The sequence below is a fragment of the Ammospiza nelsoni genome, chromosome 9, assembly GCF_027579445.1.
Source record: "Ammospiza nelsoni isolate bAmmNel1 chromosome 9, bAmmNel1.pri, whole genome shotgun sequence".
NCBI classification, from domain to species: Eukaryota; Metazoa; Chordata; class Aves; order Passeriformes; family Passerellidae; genus Ammospiza; species Ammospiza nelsoni.
Window position 1 is genome coordinate 5,807,002 of NC_080641.1, and position 21,300 is coordinate 5,828,301.

Here is a 21,300-nt window from a genome sequence, read left to right on the forward strand (position 1 = left end):
AAGTTGAATTCTGTGGAAAGAGCTGAGATCACCATTTGTTCTTACTAACTGCAGAACAAAAGTTTCATTGCCTGCCTTTCAAACTCTCTGCCTGTCTTCTTCCTTTCTCTGAGAGAGTATCTCCCATAGAAGTAGGTGCTCAATCTCACAGACATTTGAACAGCCAACTGATTCATGGATGTCAGTGCTACTGAGGGAAGAAGGAGGATTTTGGTTTTATGGCCTTTACAGTTTTTAAAATGTAGTGCTTCAAATATGAAGACAATCTTCTATCACCCTCAGTAATTTGTAGCAGTAGTTAATGCCCTCAGCCCTGTTTGGTTTTGGTTTGGACTGCAGACTTCAGCTTTCATCTGTTGGATCTTGCAATGTGATTATTTTTAGAGAGAGAGCAGCACTGGGAATTAGGTTTCTGTTCCCCAGACCAAGCTCGTGCTGGGAGTTTGGTACAGCCTGCAAGAGCCAGTAAGGCTCTTTGGGAAAGTGCAGTCAGAGCTGCAACGCTTGGCACAATTACCTTTGCTATTAATTTGAAATAGTCAGTCATCTGAAGCATGGCTTTTAAAGCTGTTAACAAAGAATTAACTGCAGCACTGGCTCTTGGCCCAGCAAGGATAGCTTCTTTAGGCTGAGTCTGCACTGTGTGAAAAACTGTGTTCTGAACTTCAAAGAGGAGCAATAAATCTATTTATTGATCTGTCTCTCTATTAATCTATTATTAATCTATCTCTCCTTTACAGGAGATCTGTTTTCATTTACACAACCCCACCAAACATCAGTCATTGGTAATTGAGGGCAGTGAAGATCAGTGTGCGTCAGCGTTGCCCTTGTGTAACGCACACTGGCGGTGCTGACCTTCCAGCCAGCACCTGAGCAGCAGGCAGCAGCCTGGGGCTGTCACTCCTGCCCCACAGACACCCTGCTACCTGTGCTTCACTGGGAGGGCTGGTGCCTGTGTGCTCAGGCAGGGCAGTGCAGGCTGGCCTGAGCTCTGGATCAGCCACAGGCACCTGCTGAGCTCAGTGCTGGGCACAGCCCTCTGGAAACCCACCCTCTCCCCCCTCTGGTGCCTCCAGGTGTTGGTACTGCATGGGAGGGGAAGGAGAGAAAGCATGACAAGGCTGGTTTTGAATGATCTGACACAGGAATCACCAGGCAATATCGTTTGCTTGTTCTGGGAATCAGATCAGACCATGGAGTCCAGTGGAGAACCCACAGCTCGAGGTGCTGGGTTTGAGGAAGGTGCTGACCACAGCTCTGGTCAGGAGTGGGAACTTGCAGCTTACAGAGGTGCAGGGCCAGAGGACCAGGAGTGAATACAAGTGTCTGTGGAGCTCTGGTACCCAAGGGCTTGATAGGCAGCTGCTCCTCCAGCCTTTCCTTAAAAACTCTTCATCATGAAGATCCTCTCATCTCCCCAAGGTACTTTCATCCAGGGCTTGTATTTCATTATCATTAGAAACTTGGTCAAAGTTAAATATGTGTCTCTTGCAGTCGAGCTGTTGTTTCTAATCCTGTCATTCTGCTGGCTTATCCACAATGATCCTCTGCAGTCCTCAAGGTTTTTCTGTAGTACTTCTGCCCAGTTTTTACTCATTTTTACTCATTTTCCAGCTCTGGCTGTGGTTGAAATACATTTTGAAAATTTTGGACAGCTTCTCTCTTTTATCAAAATTGCAGTCTCATCCGATCTAGCCACTCCAAGGTCATTGGAATCTCTCCAGTTTAGCATCTTCCAGAAATCTTCTAAGTATGCTGTCTATTCCTCGTCCAGATCATGAAGCAGTTTAATGGCATCGAGCTCAGGACAGAGCCATGTGGAATCGTTTTTTGCAATGACAGTGAGCTAGTCTTCCCAAACAGGGGCTTGTGCCAGCTGTACTCGGGTCACATTTGCCTGTTGTTCTGCTGGGACCATCACAAGGGCATTCACAGAGCATCAGCCCTCCCTGGGATGGGGTGTGCTGGGTGTCCTGGGGCTGCCACTGCTTTCAGAACTCTCCTTAGAATGAGGCTGGGCCAGGTGCCTGGCAGCAGCACCAAGCAGTAACTGTGGTCTTTGAGGAACATCCTACCTCCTCTTCTGTGTCTGTTTGGAGCTAAGGGTAATGAGAAAGGCTGCTGGAAATGCCTGTAGTGGGCATTGAGCCATTCCCACTGCTGCCCTCACCCCTGTGAGATCAAAGCCTTTGCAGAGGTTTTCTGCAGCAGTTCAATGCTTTTACCCCAGAAAGGGAAAGAATCAGGTGCTGACTTCAAACCTGCCTTTAACTCCTGGGCTAACTCACAGGCCGAGGGCAGGATTTGGGTATTTGTGAATGTCTGTGGGGAGGTGTGCATCCCCTGTGTGCCTGCTGGCCAGAGAAGCTCATCATGGGAGTGATTCCTCCCAGCTCTCGCCGCTGTGCTGGACTCAGAAGACACAGCCCCTCCTGCTATGGGGTGGCAGAGCTCTGGCTTACTTAATCCTGGCACACTTTGTTGGGAGGGAGCTGTGTCAGCACAGGGGGATGGGGATCCCAGCTGGTCAGAATGGGCTGGGCTGGTTCCCCAGTGCCACCCACACAGCACAGCTCCCTGCCTTGCCTGGGCAGCCCTTGGGATTGCTGTTCTCCTCTGTCTTGTGCAATGCCCAGAACTTAATGATAGCCCTCTGTGCTGGCTGCCAATAGTCAGGGAAGCTCACTGCACTATCAAGATGTTTTCCTGGCCCTGGCCACCATCCCATCCCACCTCACCCACTTGTGGCTTTGGAACACTGTTTCTCACATAGCTGGGGTTCCATCAACTACAGCATGAGAGCTGAGGAGTTGTTTCCTGCTTGCTGTGTCACAGGGAGCCCATCTGTGCCCATTTGCTGGCTCCAGGCTCTGTGCCCTTCAGCTTCCCCTTGTGCCCCTCTGCTCCCCTTTCCAGCCCCCTGTCCTTAGTGGCACCAGCAGCCCAGCTCCCTCTGCTGACTGGTCCTGAGCCCGTGGCTGGGAGCCTAGAGCACCTTCAAAGGCAGAGAGAAGGGGTGACCTGGAGGAATGGCCTCTGAAAGGGTCCCTTATGTCATAGCAGGGCTTTATCAGCAGTGCAGCATCCAGGAAGGGTGAGGTGCTCATCGGGGCTTTGGGTCAAGTGGCACAGAGACTTGCACAGCTGCTCCTGGCCTCAGTCTCTTGGTGGCACATACAGAGCTTTTTCCATTTCATTTCTTGCAGGTGCAAGCTTTGATTTCCCTTGCAGGCTCTCAGCCCCCTTAGCCAGGGTTTGCTCCTGCCTTTCATTACTGTACCAGACATGGTTGATCTAATGGCTTCTGCAGCTGGCGTGGGGTGCAACAGGGTCCGGCCACGGTCCTCAGCTGTCATCCAGAGTCAGAGTTAATCCAGGAAAACAGTAAAAATTAGTAATGTATATTGCATTCCTCCAATCCATACGCTTTCCATTAGGTGATCTTCCATCCTCCTGAGCACAGAAAGGAAGCCCAGCCAATGGCAGTCTTCTGGCTCTGAAAGGATTGGTCTTGCCTGGAAATCCAATCTCAGCTCTTGCATTCCTGGGCACACTGTCTGTGCAGGGAATAGTCTCCCACCTTTAAATCCAGGCAGCAGATGCTAGCCATGTGCACAGCCTGTAAGCCCAGCAGCTCCTGTGGCAGCAGATGTCCCGGGCTGGGGGCCACGCTGGGGTCCTGTGTGCTGCTCAAGGTCTTCCTGTGCCCAGGGCTCTGTCAGGGGAGTGGCCTTGCCCAGTGCCACCACGTCACTCAAGTACAGCAGCCAGGTCAGCATGGGAATGAGGCACAGTTAATTCTTTTGAGAGATCACATTTTAGGGTTTTTGTTAATAAACTGGTGAAGAAATGTCTCAAGGTCCCCAGTGTCAAGAGGGTTACAGAAAGTGAAACATTCAGCTTTCTTAAATAAACCTTATTTTCAATTACTCCCATGCTTTAGTAGCTCAAGTACAACAGTTCTGTAGTGAATGTTACACAGTGCAAACTCCATCAGTAATGATGTGCAGATGAAGAAGGGGAAATAAAAGACATTAATTTCTAGGTGTGACTGCACATGCTAAGTGTGGTCTGAGCTCTTTGAGGTGTCACGAGCAGTCTGGGGCTCTGCTGTGTGAGATGGAGCTCCATGTGTGCAGCTGCAGAAAGGGAGTTCCCCCACTGCAGCTCCTGCTCCAGACAAAAAGGGGTCCAGAAAGCTCTGCTTTTAGTGCTGTTGGATCCCTAGCTTGCAGAGGTAACTCTGACCTGTTTTTTTTTTAATCCTTACTTTTGCAGAGAATGTGATCAATGGGCAGGACTACGAGGTGATGATGCAGATTGACTGCGAAGTGATGGACACCAGGATCCTCCACATCAAAAGTTCATCTGTCCCTCCATACCTCCGAGAGCAGCGCAGAAATCGCAGCGACACCTTCTACAGCTCCTCCCCGTCCGTCCCAGAGACACCCCATGCCCTGAGGGCCATTGTCAAATCCCTGCAGTAGCTCCTGAGGCAGCGCACGGGGCAGCACCGGCACGCAGCAGGTCCTGCCGCCAGCCTGAGCCCTTCCCTGGCAGATCCTGGGCTCCTGGCACGGGGGCACAGCAGGGACAGCCCCCTTAGCCCATTGCTGTGCCTGACCTCACCCCATGGCCGCATCCTGCCCGGGGATAGCGCAGCTCGGCTGGCTCCTCGCCAGGGACAGTCCTGGGGGCCCCACGCACCGTGGGGGACACGGGCCATCCCTGCTGCTTGTGCGCTGTCCAGAATTGTGGGTTGGTTTTCGTTTCTGTCCCTATTAGGCTGCCGGAGGTGGGCTGGTGAGCCAGAGACCAGGCAGCAGACACCCACACTTGGGATGGGGCCGCTCTCCCTGCAGTGTGCTTGGGCAGCAGGAGAAGTCCAGCTTCCAGCTTCAGGTGCTGGGCCTGACCAGAGAACCCCACTGCTCATCCTTCCCTCTCAAATCCTGCCATGCAGCCTCCCTCAGCAGGAAGCCCTGGGATGCAGCAGTGTGGTGGAGCAGCCCAGCCCAGCCCCTCAGGAGGGTGCTGGGGCCCCTCACTCACCACTAAAGCACTACAAGCAGAACAGCCCCACTGCCCTGGGGCTGGGCTGCCCGATGAGGCACTGCCCACCCCCACCTGCCTGGCTCTCCAGGATCCTGCTGCTGCCTTCCCCAGCCCACGTGGCTGCACGGCTGAAGGCTTGCCCCAAAGGAAGTGATTTCATGCAGCAGATGCATTTGTAAAGTTTAGGTTTTTTGAGTTTTGGGTTTTTTTCTTCCTGGTTTTTCTTTGCGTGGGTTTTTTGTGTGTGCTATTTAATGCTTTTCACAGCTAACAACTGCCCTTGGAGCAGCACTAGCCTTGCTGGGAATGCTTCAGTTCCATGGGACAGAGCCACAGCACCTTCCCCTGAAGCCACACATGTGTCACACACACTCAGCACCATACAGCCCTGTCTGCCTCACCAGCACAGCCAGCCACTCGCTGGGCAGCCAGGAGGCTTCCATTGGCCCCAAACACTGGCCACAGCCCACTGCTGCCATTGCAGATGGAGCTCTGTTCACTGTCCCTTGTCTGTCAGCCGAGCCCCAGGCCAGAGCTGGGCCCAGGAGCTCCAGCACACTGGAGCTCAGCTGGGATGAGCTGCCAGCACAGCATCAGCATTGCATAATGACTTCAGCATGTTGTTACATTATTTTTTCTCCCTTGTGCATTTTGCGAAGAGTATGATGAGCTTCAATTTGCCAGCCAGCTGCCTTTCCTTCATGGTTTGAGTGCTAACTGGCTCACATGGGGTTATTAATTATTAATTATTATCATTATTATTAACGTATGTGTGTGGCTGTTAGGAAATACAGGTTGATCCCGCAGCAAGACAGCTCCAGGGGCAGTGAGGAGGAGGAGGATGAGGGGCAATACACCCCCTGTGCAGTATGTGCCTTGCAGCACCTTGGGGAAGCTGTGCCCTTTGCCACGTCCCCGGCAGTGCTGGGAGGGAGCAGGGCTTGGCTGGGCTTGGCTGCGCTGCTCACACCAGTTCATTTTCCTGGCCTGGCCCCACCTGACTGTGGGCCAGCTCACAATAGTCAGAAATAAAAACCCCAGCGGTGCCCCAGCCAGAGGCACGCGGCTCCCCGCAGCCGTGGGTAGGGGCTGCTGGCTGCTCTGGGGGCATTTGCTGCCAGGGAGCTGGGGAGGGGACTGGGGTGGTGGCTGGGCCTGGCACAACCTTGGGAAGGGCTGCTGCAGCACCACGTCCTCGATCAGCAGCCCTGGGCTCTGGTGGTGGAGAGCATCGCTCATGCTGTGTAATTCTGTCCTCTGTGTCCCTAGTACTGAAGGCAGTAAAATCCTTCTTTTATTTATTACGAATAACTTCATTATTGTGCTTGTTTATACTGTTTTCCTTAGGCAAACTACTGGAACACCTGCCCTGGTCTGCCATCTCTTGGGCTGTGCAGTGTGGCTCTGCCTGGCACAGTGTTGGCAGTGCCCGTGGCACATCCACCCTGTCCCCCTCCTGCTGCTGGAGAGAGGTACCTACACGAGCTGCTCACCCAGAGCCTGCCAGAGGAGCTCATGAGGGCTGGACATGGTATGTCACCTTGCCCCAGTACCAGTCCCAAGCAGCCTAAAGCCCTCTGGAGTTTGTCCCCATCTGCTGTGTAAACTGGCTCTCCCCAAACCAACCAAAACCCACCCAAAACACTCCTGTGCATTGTCATGCACCCAGAGGGTGAAGCTGAGCCAAAGAAAGCCCCAAACAGCTGCAAAGGTACTGGATCCTTTATTACTGACAGCAGGTAAATACAAGATGCTGATGGGCAGAAGGGCGAGGGCTGTGCCTCTCTGAGGGGATCCTGGTGGTCCAGGACCAGGGCGGGCATGGGCATGAGAGGGAATGTAGGAGGTGGAGAGGCACAGCGAGGGTACTGCCAGCCCCTGCCCAGGCAGCCCAGTGCCCAGCTGAGCAGAGCCTTCACCAGCAAATGCCAAGGGGAACTATTTGGGTTACAAGATGAACAAACAAAAGCCATCTACACGTATTTACAGCATCCCCCTCCTGCCGCCAGCTCCCTCCAGGCATGAGTGAGGGCTCGGGGTGCGTCCAGCCCCCCAGGGTGGCCTGCAGAGGGCAGAGCGCCGGCTGGAGGGGACAGTCCTTGACGTAAGTACCAGCACCAGGGGCTGCTGGAGCCGTGCTCGCAGCCCCATGTACAGCAGGATCTCCAAGGGGCCTGCTGGCTGTCAGCTGGGAGGATGGTCCTGAGAGACAGGACATTCCCATGGGACATGCAGGTCCTCCACCAGGACAGGCAGGCAGCAGCATCCCGCTGGGACCTGGTGCGTGCAGCTTTGCACTGGTTCGGGCTGTATTGCTGATCATCTCCAGCTAAAAACATCCTCAGGAGGACGGTGTCTGGGCCACCTCCTCTTCCCTGGGTAGGAGAGCCGGGCCTGCCCTTCCAAAGGAGGACCTCCTTCCCCTGGGAAGGAAAATCAGAAGCAAGGATACAGCAAAGACAAAGGGAGTGCTTCTGGCCTGGGGATCGATCTACAATCCACCATAAAAAACCAGCTTGAAACAAAACCCATCATTTACTCTTCAATTTGTACAAAATAACAATAATAACAATAAAAATAATAATAAAAGGTGCTGGTGGCCCCTGGCTTGCAGTGCCCCACTGTGGTGGGGGGGGTCTCAGTAGGCAAAGATGACGTGGTAGGTGACTTGGTGGCCATTGTCCCAGGCGTAGAGCAGGCGGTCCTTGGGGTTATAGTCTATCTGCGTGGTGTAGGCGTACTCGTTCTCAAAGAGCAGCCTGGGGATGATCTGCGTGTTGGTGTGCGTGTCAAAGGCATAGGAGATGTTGGCGTTCCTCTTGTTGTAGCTGTCGACCGCGTACAGGACCCCACAGATGACAAAGCAGTTCCCATAGAAGTTCTTGCGCAGCCCCGTCCGCCACGTGGTCTCCTTCTGAGTGCTGAGATCAGCCGCGTTCAGCTTGCTCAGCACGATCACCTCCTGGTTGAAGCCCTCGTAGCTGATGGCTGGGTAGATGACCCACAGGCCATTCTCGTCCACGGCAAAGTCCACGTCAGAGTGGCCTCGCCACCGCCACGGGGTGGACTCCTCATAGGCCACATCGTGCAGCATGGCCCAGGCGGCCACGTAGCGCTGCTTCAGGTCATACTTGATGATGTTGCGCGTGAAGGCCCGGTTGTAGTAGAAGGAACCGTTGTAGACAACGTGCCCTGTCCCAATCCAGCTGTACGGGAGCTTGTAGGAGTTGCTCCAGCGACCTGCAGGGCAGACACACCTGGCTGCTGAGACCTCCCTTTGCTGTGGGGTGAGTGGCTGTGCCAGCAGCACCTCTGCCCACAGCTCTGCCTACACTCCCTCCCTGGCCACCAGCCACAGCCTGAGCTGTCCCATGCTCTGTGCCCTGCACACCGGGTGCCAGCACCCAAGAGTGGAAGGTCCCTAGGCAGATCATCCCCAGGAATGGGGATGCTGCTTGGATCAGCTCAGTGGTGGCTAGCATGGTATCAGAGATGGTGCAAACTCACCTTGCTTGAAGTTGTCAAGGTTCCTGAACTCCACCAGTGTGTTTCCATAGTAGTAATTGGTGACATAGATCCGCTCCTCCTGGGCCAGGGGGTCCTTCATCCAGGCTCCCTCATTGCGCCCGTAGGTGTTCTGGGTGGTGGGCCCCGAGATGGTGGACAGCGTGTCTTTGCAGCGCCCTGCATGGACAAGGAAAGGCTTGTGAGGCCAGAGGCAGGGTGGCCATGCTCTCCCTGAAGGCATCATTCTCCCCAAGCCCCTTGCTCACCCATCAGGTACCCTCTGCCACCTTGGCTCTGGTGCAGCTTTGTGAGGCCCAGCAGGACTGGCCAGACCCCACAAACATCTCCCCACAGCTTCAGCCATGTCCCTGCTCCAGCTGAGGCTGCTGACCATCTGAGGTCCCGTGTCTTTTTGCTCTGCCCAACCCAGCCCCTAAAGGTGAGAGGAAACTACAGTAGGTTCCAGAGTTAAAAACTAAACCTGGCACCCCAGTGAAGTGCTGTCCAGCTGCCATCTCCATGACATCTCCCACCTGTGACCGAATCCAGGTGTGCTGTGCTTATCAGGATGTGTTGTGGGCACGAGCCAGCCCCTCCTCACAAAGCTGGATGGGCACAGCAGCTGCAGGCACTCACCAATGATGTTCCTGATGTCCTCCTCCTCCAGGCCCTCCTTTGGCGTGGCAGGGATGGCCGGGCTGACCGGCGTTGCGGGGGTGTTTGCCTGGACCCAAACTCCCGGGCTGGGCTCCGTGTCACCCCAGCCTCCAGTGGGGGTGGCCACGAGCAAGTTCTCTGTGGCTGTGGCCACCCCTGTGCTGGCCGTGCCTGGCAGCTGTGGGGTCCCCTCCTGTGCCAGCCCTGCCGGGGCAGTGATGGCCTTCGGGGCGGGGGTCACCCAGCTCACGGTGGTGGGCTCTGGCGTGGCAGGGGACAGCGGCACCGTGGGTGTCACAGCAGTGCCCGCAGCTGGCACGGTGGTGGGAGCTATGCCAGGGGTGGGCGGCCACCCCACTGGGGAGGGCTTTCTCATGGGCTCGCCTGCCCTGCTGCTGGGCCTCAGGAGCTGGTCCTCTATCAGCAGATCCACCGTGTTGTCCCCGCTGAAGAGCTCGTCCGCTGCCAAACACAGGCACAGGTGTCAGCCCTGCAGCCAGGGGAGCCAGGCCCCTCCAGCCGGCTCCCTGGGCACTGCTGCAGGCTGGCTGCTACTAAATCCACCTGCGTTCCCTCTCCGTGTCCCCTGAGGCTGACAGTGCCCGTGTCAAGAGGTGAGTGAGGCCCCATCACAGTGACATCCACCACCTCGGGCCAGGCAGAGCGGGAGGTGACAGAAACCAATTCTGCCCTGCCACCTCCCAGAGAGAATGGGCAGGATGGAGACCCAGCTGCGTTCCAAACCAGATCCCACTCACCTAACCCAGGATCCAAAGCAGGAGCCTCAGGCAGGGCACGGGGATCACTGGGATTCCCCAGCTAGCACGGGCACCCTCTGCTCCTCCTCATCTCCAGGAGCTCCCAAACCCCTGTAGGGCAGGGCTGGATGTCCTTGCTGAGCCAGTCTGCACAGTGAGGGCACTGGCCCTTCTGCCCTGCCCGTGCTGCCCACCCCGCTGGTCCATGAGGGTTCATCCCCTGCTCCCAGCCTGGGCCACGAGCCCTGAACTGCCTTGCACCACAGCAAACACTGCACAATCCTCCCGGGATGCCAACGGGCAGGCGGGTTTGAAACACAAGCATATTGAATAAAGCCCCATTTCCTTCTGGAAAGGTGCTGATGCTGGGTGTTTTGAACCAAAGAAGTGAGCTATTTCCTTAGCTATCAGAGATTTTCCATGGAATACCAATGCTACACTGCCCCGCAGGCACAGCTCAAAGGCTGCACAGCAGTGAGGTACCAGCTGTCCCACCTCCCCCCGTGCTCTCACACACTTTGCACCCACATTCCCAGGAGATGAGGCACTGGCTTTGCTGCGGGATGCAGCCACCATCCCACCATGGCTGCATACCCAACTCACGTTGCTCCTCGATGTCGTTCTCTGACTCTGTGGACTGGGCTTTGTAGTAGGTGACGCCTCGGACAATGGTGGGCTTGGAAGGAGGCCGGCTCCTCACCCGCAGCTTCCTCTGCAAGAGCTGCTCAGGCTTCTTCTCCTCCAGAGAGAGGTGCAGCTCCGGGAGGGATTCCACAGAGTTGATCTGCTGGGAGATGGTTTCATCCTTCAGGAATCTTTCTTCATATTTCCCCTGGAAGAGACACAGGAGGTTGTTACCAGATAGGCTAGAAATGCTATGTTTTGGTGAAAGGGCAGGTCAGGCTGCACAGCCCCATGCTGGGCAGAAGGATTTGAGCTCCCTCCTTCCTCAGGGTCTCCCTCAGTCCTGGTTTTGTCTCCCTCAGCCCCATTTTGTCATGGGAAAGTCCTTCAGGACACAGCAGGGTGGCAGACCAGCACTGCTCCTGCATGTCCTTGGTGCCACCCTGCAGTTCTGGGACTCAGGGCTCCATAAGGCACACGCTGTGGGGTGCAGGGCAGGCAGAAGTAGGGTCACTCCCTGGAATGCCAGGGGCTGGTTCCAGCAGCTGATCTGCACAGTGTGCAATGTGCACTGAGCTTTCACAAAGGCTGAAGGCACCTTCCCAGCAGGAGCAGGAACCTCCCGAGGCAGGGACCAGGAACCCCCCCAGGGCAGGGAACCAGCTGCCACAGCTCAGGTCTGAAGGATTTCATCTCATTAAAGAAAATCGAAAAGCCAGCCTGAGGGTTGAAGCGGTGCCCATTTGGCTGACAAGATGGGCCCTGCTGCAATTAGCAGTGAGAAAAGGGGAATATTGGGAAATGAGGTCACTCGGGGTAATAAAAGCCCCATGGTCTGCTCCCCTGCCTGGCTGGGGCTGGCTCCTCTCCAGCAGGCAGCAGCTGCTCAGCTCATGGTGTGGGAGCAGGGGAGTGGGGCTGGGGGCACAGCTGGACACCCCTGCCTGGGCACGGCTCTCCCTGGGGCAGGGAGTGCTGGCACAGCTCACTTGGTGCCACTTCCCTCCCTGCTGACACACAGTGCACGTGTGGGAGCCCAGCACTGTCCCCAGGGGCTTGGGGAGCCCATCCCCACACAGGATCTGCAGAGCAGGGGTGGAGGGCAAGCACAGGCTCTTGCCATCCTCAGGAGCTGAGCAAGCCTGCTTGAGCTGGAAATTATGTACTAACTGTTCCCCCCTGCCAGACACCTCCTATTGCCCTGCAGAGGGACACTGGGGTGAGGGCAGGGCACTCCAGGAGCTGCCCAGCAGGGATCAGAGGAGCATGGGCCATCCTAGATAGTCCCACTGAAGCAGCGAGAACTTCAGGACACCCCTGCCAGACCATTTCCCAAAACACCCCGCTCACATCTCTGGGGCTGCACCGAAACTGCTGCCCAGGCAAAGGATGTCCCCATGCTGGGCAGACCCACGGGGACCCCACAGTCTGGTGCTGGGTGCCAGAGCCAGGGGATGCCCAGCCCCTGCCCAGAGCCCTCCAGGCACAGGGGCTGGTGGTGCAGGGGCAATTGCCTGGCTGGAGGGAGGGGAGGCAGGCGACAGGCTGTCCCTCCACCGAGCCCCAAGCCCTGCTAATCAAAGGCTCTGTTTCCCAGCGCTTCCCAGCCGGCCCCACAATGACATCACGTTTTCCAAGCAGCTCAGCCACCGCTGACCTCGAAAACCAACAACCCCGTGGGAAGGGGGGAGGCCGAGGGAGCAAGCTCCCCCTGCTTCCACCGAGATCCCATCCCAGCAGCAGCTGGGCTGTGCCCAGGCACACGGTGGGGTCACTCCAGCGAGGAGAGATCCCCCCGGGGCAGGGCCACATGCAGAAGCCACCGCAGGGCTGCATGGGCAGCAGCAGCGACACCGAGCTGTACCTCCGAGTGGCCGTAGGCAGCCTCAGCGTCCCGCTGCAGAGAGCCCTCGATGTCGGCCAGGCTGTTGCTGAGGAGCCTGGAGCAGTTTGCCCTGCCAGGGGGATCCTGCAGACCCTCCTCCCCGCTGGCTCCTGCCCGCTGGCCTTCCTGCGTCCAGTTCCTGGACATGCCCTAGGAAAGCAGGAGAGGACACTTTAACCACAAGGGATGTTCTGTGGCCCCAAACCACAGCCCTGGAGCTCTGTGTTTGCCATCCTGGACCCACAGCTGGGGATTCTCCATGAGGCTAGGCACTTCAGCTGCTAAGAAGATGCCCATGACCCCAGTGGATCCAGGAACCCCATCCCTGGTGTACATATCCCAGATCCACTCTTTGCTGCAGGTTCCCATGGAGTGGGAGAGTGGCCTTGAGGGTCTTTCAACCCCCACCCTCAGCCACGTTCGCCAGCTGATGAAAGGAAGAGGAAAAGACAAGCTGAAACACCTTAAGTCACCCTGGTGCCCTTGTGGCAGCAAGTTCATCTTGCGTTTATTAATCCCACTTTCCTGGCCTGGCCACACAGTGCCTGCACTCAGGGACTACTGCTCCCCAACACCCTCTGCTCCCACAGAATCTGAGAATCTGGGAACAGGACAAGAGCCAGTGACCCTCAGAGAGCTGCCCTGGGACAGGGACAGAGCTGGGGCTGGTTGCAACTCCCCCGGCAGGCAAAGCCATTCACCCTTCTCAGTCCCCAGCCACAGACACAGCCCGTACCCAAGGGAGGGCTGCAGTCTCTGCTCATCACTCCTTGGGCTTCTACACCTCAAACAGCAACTGCTTTGGATAGGTGGCACATTAGTCAAAGCACTTTAGCACAGACACTGGGGGTGGTTACCCTGATCCTTCATTTTCAATCTGTTCCACCATTAATTTCTCCTAAACCCACCGTGACCTCCATCTGTGACCTCAAAATTGCCAGCTGATGTGACAGCTGTGAGCTGAAAACAAAGCAGAGGAGCTGCCTCACTAGAGAAGGCACCCCATGGACCAAGAATTGGAAGTTCCTTCCGCCTACCAACACCATTGGTCTAAAATACCTTGTTGTACCGCAAAGAACTCATGAAACCTTCCAAGCCCTGCAAAACCAGAGGGTTAACCCCCAGCCCCTTCCACAGGCATCTGAATTCCCAGGCTTTACCCAAGAATCGTGAGTCACCAATTTACCAGGATATCTGAGGCTGAGTCCAATGACACAGGGACTCTCCAGCAAGCATTTTGCTCCAGTAAGCAGAGGAGCAGGGCATCTCATGATGTTCTCCCAGGAGCAGTGCAGGAGCAGCTCTCAACACCATCCTCCTTGGGAGAGGATGACTGATTCCAACAGCCTTGTGCCCTTACCACTTCTCCTGTGTCATGTTTGGCTTGTGACCTGCTCAAGGTTGAAATCTGCCTCCCCCTGAGCAGAGAGGCAGCACCAAAGCCTGGCCTGTGATGCTGCTGAGGCTGCTCAGCTGCTGTGCAGGGCAGCAGCTGCCAAAAGCAACCCGCCCGGGAGGGCGATGCTCTGAAGCCATGCCAGGCTCCAGTTCAGCATCTCAGCTGTCCCTGCTGTCAGAGCCCAGGCCGGTGCAGGCTGTGATCCTCCTCCACATCCTCTCCACAGGAATTCCCGTGCTAAGCCAGCAGCAGGAGGCATTTCACACCTGCTGTTTGCATCAGCTGGGCTCTGCCCCAAGCACTGGGCAATCTCCTCCTAACCAAGGCCTCTCCTGCCTTTCTCCATCCTGTCCAAGTGCCTGCAGGAAGCTGCAGCTGCTTTCACATGATCCTGCACCCTCACTTCTGGGAAATTAGAGACCCCTGTGAATTCCTTGCTCCTACACCTCTACAACTCCACCCCAGGCCAAACTCCTTCAGCCCTAGGGAGCTTTCTGCCCATCTGCCTGCCTGTGACAGGCTGTGAGCGGAGTGACCAGGCTGCAGAGGTCACCCCACGTGCCCAGCGTGCCACCAGCACTGCTGGCTCTGAACCCCCCTGCAGAAACCAGCTGGTAGGCAGGGCCACTTTGATACTGGAGCAGAGTTCAGTGATAACACCACCTGAAACAATCCCTTGGCAAACCCAAGTAATGACTGAAGAACACACTAAACCACAGGAAGAGGGTGCAATTGCAAAGGAGAACATGGGTGCTTTGTTATTTTCAGACCTCAAAACCCCTTTGGGGTCAATTTCCATGCTTGGAAACTCAAAGCTCCCAGGCAGTGTGCTCCCCTCAGCAGCCTCCCTCCTGACCCCGGGACGGAGCACGCCGTGCCTTCCCGAAACGCTTTGCAAGTGGAATTCTGGCTTTATAAGTCATTGCCTCTCAGCTCCTGGCTGGAGACAAACAGGACTGCTCCACTCCGACAAGAATGTGGAATTACCGTCCCAGATACAGACCACGGGAGAAAACTCCACTATTTAATCTGGCAACCTGTTCCTACACAGCCAAGCAGAGCTTAAACTGCAAACCCTACGCTGTGCTAGCCAAAGAAATATTAAACTGCATGGAAGTGAAAATTATTTCACTGGAAGTCTGCTCTAAAATTAAATGGAAGGTTGAGGGTTCTGCTCTGTTTTAACACAGGCCAAGACGTAACTTGGTCCTTCAGGAATGCGAGCTCCTTGGCTCCCCACAGTCCTGCTGAGTGTACCCCAGCACCAGCCTCGAACCTCTCGCCCCCACATCAAACAGCACAAAAGCTCCTGGTTGACAGCAACTATCGCAGCAGCATGCAAGTAAAACTGAGAAGAGGAGAAACGTAACAGCAGGGCCTTCTGACCCAAAGGAGGTGCTGCTCCTGTCCAGGCCACAGCTGGGACCCCGCTCCCAGTCTAAACCCTGAGGGACTGCGAGAGCTGGAGAGGGTCGGGCAAGGCTGGTGGGATGGGGATGCACTGAGCACTGCCTGTGATCAGGTCTGGTTCAGACATCCAAGTCTGGTCTGGTTTAGTTTCAGCCAAATAGTTAATTGACATTTCTTCCCAGGCCACGTGGCTCTGAATGCACCAAAGGCTGCAGGAACTTGGCTGGAGGTCAGTCCCACCGAGGGCAAGGGCACTGAAGGAGAGCAGGACTCACCTCCTCGAGCCTCTCCACCCGACCCACCAGCTTGGTCGTGACTGAGTGCAGCTTCAGAAGGTCTAAGCCGTAAAAAGCACTTTCCAGCATCTCGACGATGGAGGAGAGCTGCAAGGCAAGGGGAGAACAGTCAGGCAGCAGCACTCGCTCTAACATACCCCCATGGAGCTTCTTCAGCCAAAAAGTCAAGTGCACTCCATCTGAGTGCAAGAATTTGGATTAACAGGCAAGGTTTCCCTTCAACAGCCCTGCTGCACTGCTGCCCCGGTCAGAGCACGGCCTGCAGAGTGATGCTCGCCCCCTCCACAGAGCCTCAGGGCTCCAGGAGCACATTCTGGGTGCTGGGGATCAGTAGCAGAGCAAGGTAAAATGCTGCTCCCTTTGCCAGCTCTAGGCAGGCTCTCCCACAAGCCCAAAGGCTTAACTACTCCACCAGTGATGGGACTGCCAGCAAAAGAGGCAACAAGGAAAAGGCAGCTCAGTTTGAGATCAGACTCTGAGTTCATGCCATCCTGTGCTCTTTTTCCTGGAACAAGAAGAAACTTGTTAAAAAGTTTTAAAATACTCTCAAATTGCAAGAGTGAAGAAATAGAAATTCGGTGCCAGCCTGGCAACAGTTCCCTTTCTGAACAACAATTTTATCACAGGGATGCTGCTCTCTCTTGCAGTCACCCATTTCACAGACACCCTCTATTTAAGTCACCCCTGTGCCTGCGTCCTGCCCAGCATCAGCCCTTGGTCACCCCTGGGAATCTGGACAGCAGAGCCCTTGTTCTGCATTTTGTCCAGTTTCTGGTGCTGTGCCACAGAGGACAGTGCTGAGCAGGGCATGGCTGGTGGGAAGGGTTCCTGGGCCACCTCCTCCTGGTCTCACATGTCCCCATGTGTCCCCATGTGTCTCCATGTGTCCCCATGTGTCCAGCGTGGTGCTGTGGATTCTACAACCCCGATGGCTGAGCAGGATTTTCAGTACATAGGAATTACTACAGGGCGGTGACATTTTTCTCCCAGCAGCTACAAACTGGTCAGCAGAGCTTCATAAACATGGGAGAATCACAGGCAGCACTGCTGGCAGCACTTGGAGTTTCCACCCCAGCCTCTGCAACCTCCCTGTGGAGCTGACAGCAAAGGAAAGATTTTTTGGGTCAGATAAAATGACAGCATTAAGAGACAAGAGCTGTTTTATGGCTGTGCATCCACTTTCCACTGAGAGCTGGATGGAGACGGCCGATATAATGCACACTGCCTGCCAGACAGCCACTGGAGACAACCACTCTCCTCCAGGCTGGAGAATTTCCATCAATGCACAAAGGTTGCAGACTGCATTAACCTCCTTGCAGATGATCCTGAGCACAGCCCCCCTGCACTGACTCTGCACCAAGACCCCCAAAACTCGCGCTGTGCCTGCAGGCAGCCTGCTGCCATTTCACAGATCTGAGATAAAGCTCCTCCCTGCCCTCCTTCCCCAAAGACCACACTGATGTTCCTATCAACTCACTGCTTCCCTCCCTTCACCCACTGTGGACTTTGGCTCCCATGGTCTGATGGTGCATGAATTCCCATTGGACCTTACTAAAGGCACAGATGGGACTGAAACCTTCAGCTGGAAAGCCCAGTGCAGGCATTCAACTGAGCTTGGTTGCCCTGGGCTGTGTTCCTGCTGCCTGGATGTCTCTCTCTTTCTCATCATTCCCTCAGGGACTCATCCTCCAGCCCACCCAAGGGAGGGACCTTCCCACAGCTCTCCCACACAGGGAGTACCCAGGGCTGTTGTGTCAGATCATAAGAAAGCCTGGTAAAACACAACATAAAAATGACCCTGGGCCCTTCCAGCTGCTGGGCCGGGAAAGAGCAATGCTTGTTGGACCAGCAAAGAGAGCAAAACCCTTTGGGGCTGCTAGAGCTGAGGGGTTCACTCACTGATGAGTTGTGGGAGCTGCTCCTCATGAGTAGCTTAAGAACTGGAGCTGTGTCCTCTCCCTCTTCCCAGCCTGTCCTACAAGAAGGGGCTGCTCCCAGTGATCCTGACCCCAGGAGGGGCTCTGTGCTTGGAGGGAAGGCAGTCGTGCTGCCCAGCTGCTGGGCTGGACGCTGGCAGCACAGAACACCCCAAGTGTGTGTGTTTGGATAAACCTTGTGCAGCCGCCTGGCCGCCAGCCCTTGCGAAGGGAGCGGGGCAGCCGGGGCCAGTTCCTAGAGGACAGACAGACACACAGACAGGCAGACAGCCTTTCACACCACAGCTGGCTGCGAGCAGCGCCCGCTGGGAAGCACTGCCGGAGCCAAGGGACGGCCAGGAGCTCTGCTCAGGAGTTCTGCTCCTCCTGGAGGAGGATGAGGAGGGAGCTGGGAGCTGCTGGTGCAGGAGCTCTGCCTGCTTCCCCGCAAGGGACCACAGGGGTGGCTCTGTCACCTCGGGGTGTCCCCTCCCCTCACCACAGAGAGCTCAGACTCTCATCTAAGGCCATGTGGGACCTCCTGGCGTTTCCCCAGACGTGGGACCATCAAACAACTCCAGACTGGGAGTCATCCTTCCCTGGAATGACGGATTGTTTGCCTGTGCCTGTTTATCTTCCCTAGCTGCAGGAGAGCTTGGACAAGAAGCTGCTAACTGTCTGCAGTAGGGTAAGATGAAACACATCCTCAAGCTCCAAATTAATTAGAACAAGCCCATCGTGGTGGCCTCAATGGCAGCTGCCCCACGGCACCTTGCACGCCACCCCCTTCCCACCCGAGAGGGATTGAGGGGCACCAGTGCCACCAGCACTCAACCTGCCACTCCAGGGACTCACAGGGACTGGACCAAGCCAGTGGCACGGGAGGCAAACTGGAAAACCCAGCAGGGTCTGCTGCCAGCTGCTACACCAGCAAAAGGAAGTATCCAGTAAAAGTACTACAGGAGTACTTAAAACAAACACTGTGACTTTTGGAAAAGAAGTACGTATTACTAGAGAGATAAAATACTAAATAGTAGAGAAGCGTCAGCATTTAAAACAACAAATCCATTCTGCCATCAGCCAGCTGTGCATCACACCCTCACGCTGATGCATCAGCGGCTTTCGGCTCATGGAAGCCAAATCAGCTTTTTTGTGTGGGTCCCTGGGAGTCCCTGTCGGTAACAGAAAAAAGATCTGGCAGCTGCTGAGGAGAGCAGAGCTGTCCTCCAGGGACATTTGGAGCTGGACAGGGGGCAGGGAGCAGCCCAGTCCCTACTGGGCTCTCAGCACAGAAAGCCACAGTGGACCCCAGGCAGCACAGGATGAATCAAGTGAATCATCCACTGCAGCTGCTCGACTCAGTCCCTTAAGCTGAGCTTGCTTTCTATATCAAACATGCAGATATAAATATAACTAGGAGATGACTTAAGAAAAATGTTAGGAAATAGAGGTTTTTTTCAGAAAAAGATCAGCAAAAAAAAAAAAAAAAGGCTTCAGAAGATGACCTTGTCCCCAAAGAGCCAGGAGCTGAAGCTGCTCTCCTACCTTCAGGTCGCTGCTTTCTGCCTCCCGCAGCTTCTTCAGCCTGAAGTCGCCCTCGCAAGGGTTGAGAGCTGAGGGGGGGGCCACGCACGCACACTTGCAGCTGGGCCCTGACGTGATGGTTTCCACCGTGTAAAAGTCCTCGGCTCTGAAGGCACCCTCGTTAATCCTCTGGCAGGCGCCGCGGCCCAGGGGCCTGACCAGGCATTTGCAGCGGCAGTCGGAGCCCTCGGACACCGCCTTCACCTTGTCGTAGTCACCTAGCAGCTGAGCACAGGTCACCGGCAGTGAGAAACCTCCTGACCTCTGCACACCCGGGGACAAGCACGGCCCGGAGCTCAAGGTCCAAACAAGGACACTCTGGATACCCTGAATCTCAAGGAAACTGGCCAGCTCTTCCAGAATCTGCCAAGCCAAGGAGCTTTCTAGAGAGCGCAGAGCTAATCGCTGCCGACAAGGGGAATAAAAACTGGCTTCCTTCAGTTGGTTATTTTTTGTGGTTTTTATTGCACTGTGCGCAGAATGCTGCTTTGAATTTTAAATACAAGAGTTTTTAATTTTTCTGCTTTCTTTTAATGCTCTGTGTGCAAAAGACCCAATAAGCCACCTGCTACCCAGAGCAAGACTGTTTTACACAGGCCAACACAGCAAGGGTACATTGGAAGAGTGACTGAAAGCCACCCTATAAGCAGCGTAACCTGGTGGTGAAGCAGTACTTCTGATTAGCCCTATACAATGCCAGGAATTTCCTTTACGGAGATTTGCAGACAGCGCTTCTGGAAGCCCAAGCACAAAAATAACTTTGGCGGTACATTTGCAATAGTCTCTGCGTTAGCCATTTCCGAGGGCAGATAATAACACACTGCCTGATCAGCCAAATCTAACAGAAACCTCCACCGCATCCCACTGGCAGGGAAAGAGCCCGGATCCCTCCCCTCGGCACACAAAGAGGCCCCACCAATTCTCCTCTCAAGGAGTTTCCCTTTTTCTGAGTCCCCCCGGAGAAATGATAGGATGGAGTCTGTGAAGTGCTCCCTGATGGGCTTCAGTGATTTCACTGCGCCCTCCGTGATGAACTTCCTCCGGTGCACAGCATCACTGAGCTTCACCGAGAACGTACACCCAGCATCACCCAGGATGTGCGCAGCATCACCCAGCTCCACCGACAGCGCGCACCCAGCATCACCCAGAGTGTGCACAGCACTACCCAGCACTGCCGAGAAGTCCACGCTCAGGAGCACCCGGCTCTGCCGAGCACCCCGAGCCCGCAGCAGCGGCCAGCGCCCCGCAGGGCGCGCCCAGCCCGGCCCGGCCGTGCCGCAGTCCCCGCGGTACCTGCGAGAGGATGTTCTCCTGGTTGTCCGCCTCGTCCTGCAGCGGCTCGGCCGAGGGCCCGGCCGTGCCGGCGGGCTGGCTCTCCGCCCGGCAGCCGGCGCCCAGCGCGGCCAGGCAGAGCAGCAGCGGCAGCGGCCGAGCCATGGGCGGGCGTCGGAGGGGCCGGGGCCGGGGCCGGGGCCGGCGCGGAGCCGCCGCTGCTCGCTCAGGTGCGGAGCGGCGGGGCGGGCGGGGCCGGCCCGGGCTCCCGCCCCGCTCCTCCTCCTTCCCTCCCTCCCGCTCCGACTCCCGCCCTCCGCTCCTCCTCCGCTCCTCTCCCGCTCCTTTCCCCTTGGGCGGCGGGACGAGCCCCTGCCGGCGCTTCCCACCTGCATCGCCCGCCCGGAGCGGGCTGCGGGGAGCCCCGGCATGCGGGGTGCTCGGGGAGCCGCCACCCGCCTCCCCAAAGGGCTGCGCTGCCGGTCGGCACCCGGCGAGCCTGAGCATCCCATCCCTGCCGTGTGCCAGGGAGCTGGGGCGGACGGAGAGCCATCCTGACGGCCTGTCTGGCTCCTTTTCCAGCTCCAGGAACAGCCTGGCTCTCACCCTCCATCCATCCTTTGGATGGCAGGGAAATGGTCCCGATGGCACGGCTCTCAGTCGCACTGCCCACGCTGGGGTCACACAAGCAGCATGTTCCAAGAAAGGCTCCCAGCCATGAGTGTGGACCTCTGTGTGCTCAGTGAAATTCAGGCTGTGCTCTGGCAGTCCTGTATCCTTGTGCACCTCCTGCCAAAAGGAAGTGTTCTGGACACGCTGTTCCCGGGGAGCGCGCAGGCACAGCATCTCTGCACCGCCGTGACATGGCTGGGCCTCGCCCACACAGGAGGGAACCCCAGGTGCCCTTACAAACGCACCAGCACCGTGGCCCAGGCCT

At 56.3% G+C, this 21,300-nt stretch overlaps 2 protein-coding genes across 5 annotated transcripts in view; one reads left to right on the forward strand and one right to left on the reverse strand.

Moving 5' to 3' along the window:
- ATF6 (activating transcription factor 6) overlaps nucleotides 1–7,644 on the forward strand; it is a 75,104-nt gene extending 67,460 nt beyond the window's left edge. For all 3 annotated transcript variants that reach the window (XM_059477966.1, XM_059477967.1, XM_059477969.1), the window contains one exon: nucleotides 4,279–7,644. In XM_059477966.1, coding sequence (XP_059333949.1) covers nucleotides 4,279–4,487 — 209 coding nt within the window. In that variant the 3' untranslated portion in view covers nucleotides 4,488–7,644. The remainder of the gene's footprint in view (nucleotides 1–4,278) is intronic.
- Nucleotides 6,760–20,594, reverse strand: OLFML2B (olfactomedin like 2B). Of its 2 annotated transcripts, none has more exons than XM_059477965.1 (8): nucleotides 20,385–20,594; nucleotides 19,053–19,316; nucleotides 15,571–15,678; nucleotides 12,466–12,636; nucleotides 10,581–10,809; nucleotides 9,199–9,681; nucleotides 8,563–8,739; nucleotides 6,760–8,295 (listed from the first exon to the last, which is right to left on the reverse strand). In XM_059477965.1, the coding sequence occupies exons 1-8, from the start codon at nucleotides 20,526–20,528 to the stop codon at nucleotides 7,694–7,696; spliced, it is 2,178 nt and encodes a 725-aa protein (XP_059333948.1). In that variant the 5' UTR covers nucleotides 20,529–20,594; the 3' UTR covers nucleotides 6,760–7,693. The 2 variants fall into 2 exon arrangements, with proteins under 2 accessions (XP_059333948.1, XP_059333947.1); XM_059477964.1 differs by having other exon boundaries at nucleotides 10,572–10,809.
- Nucleotides 20,595–21,300: the final 706 nt, after the last annotated feature.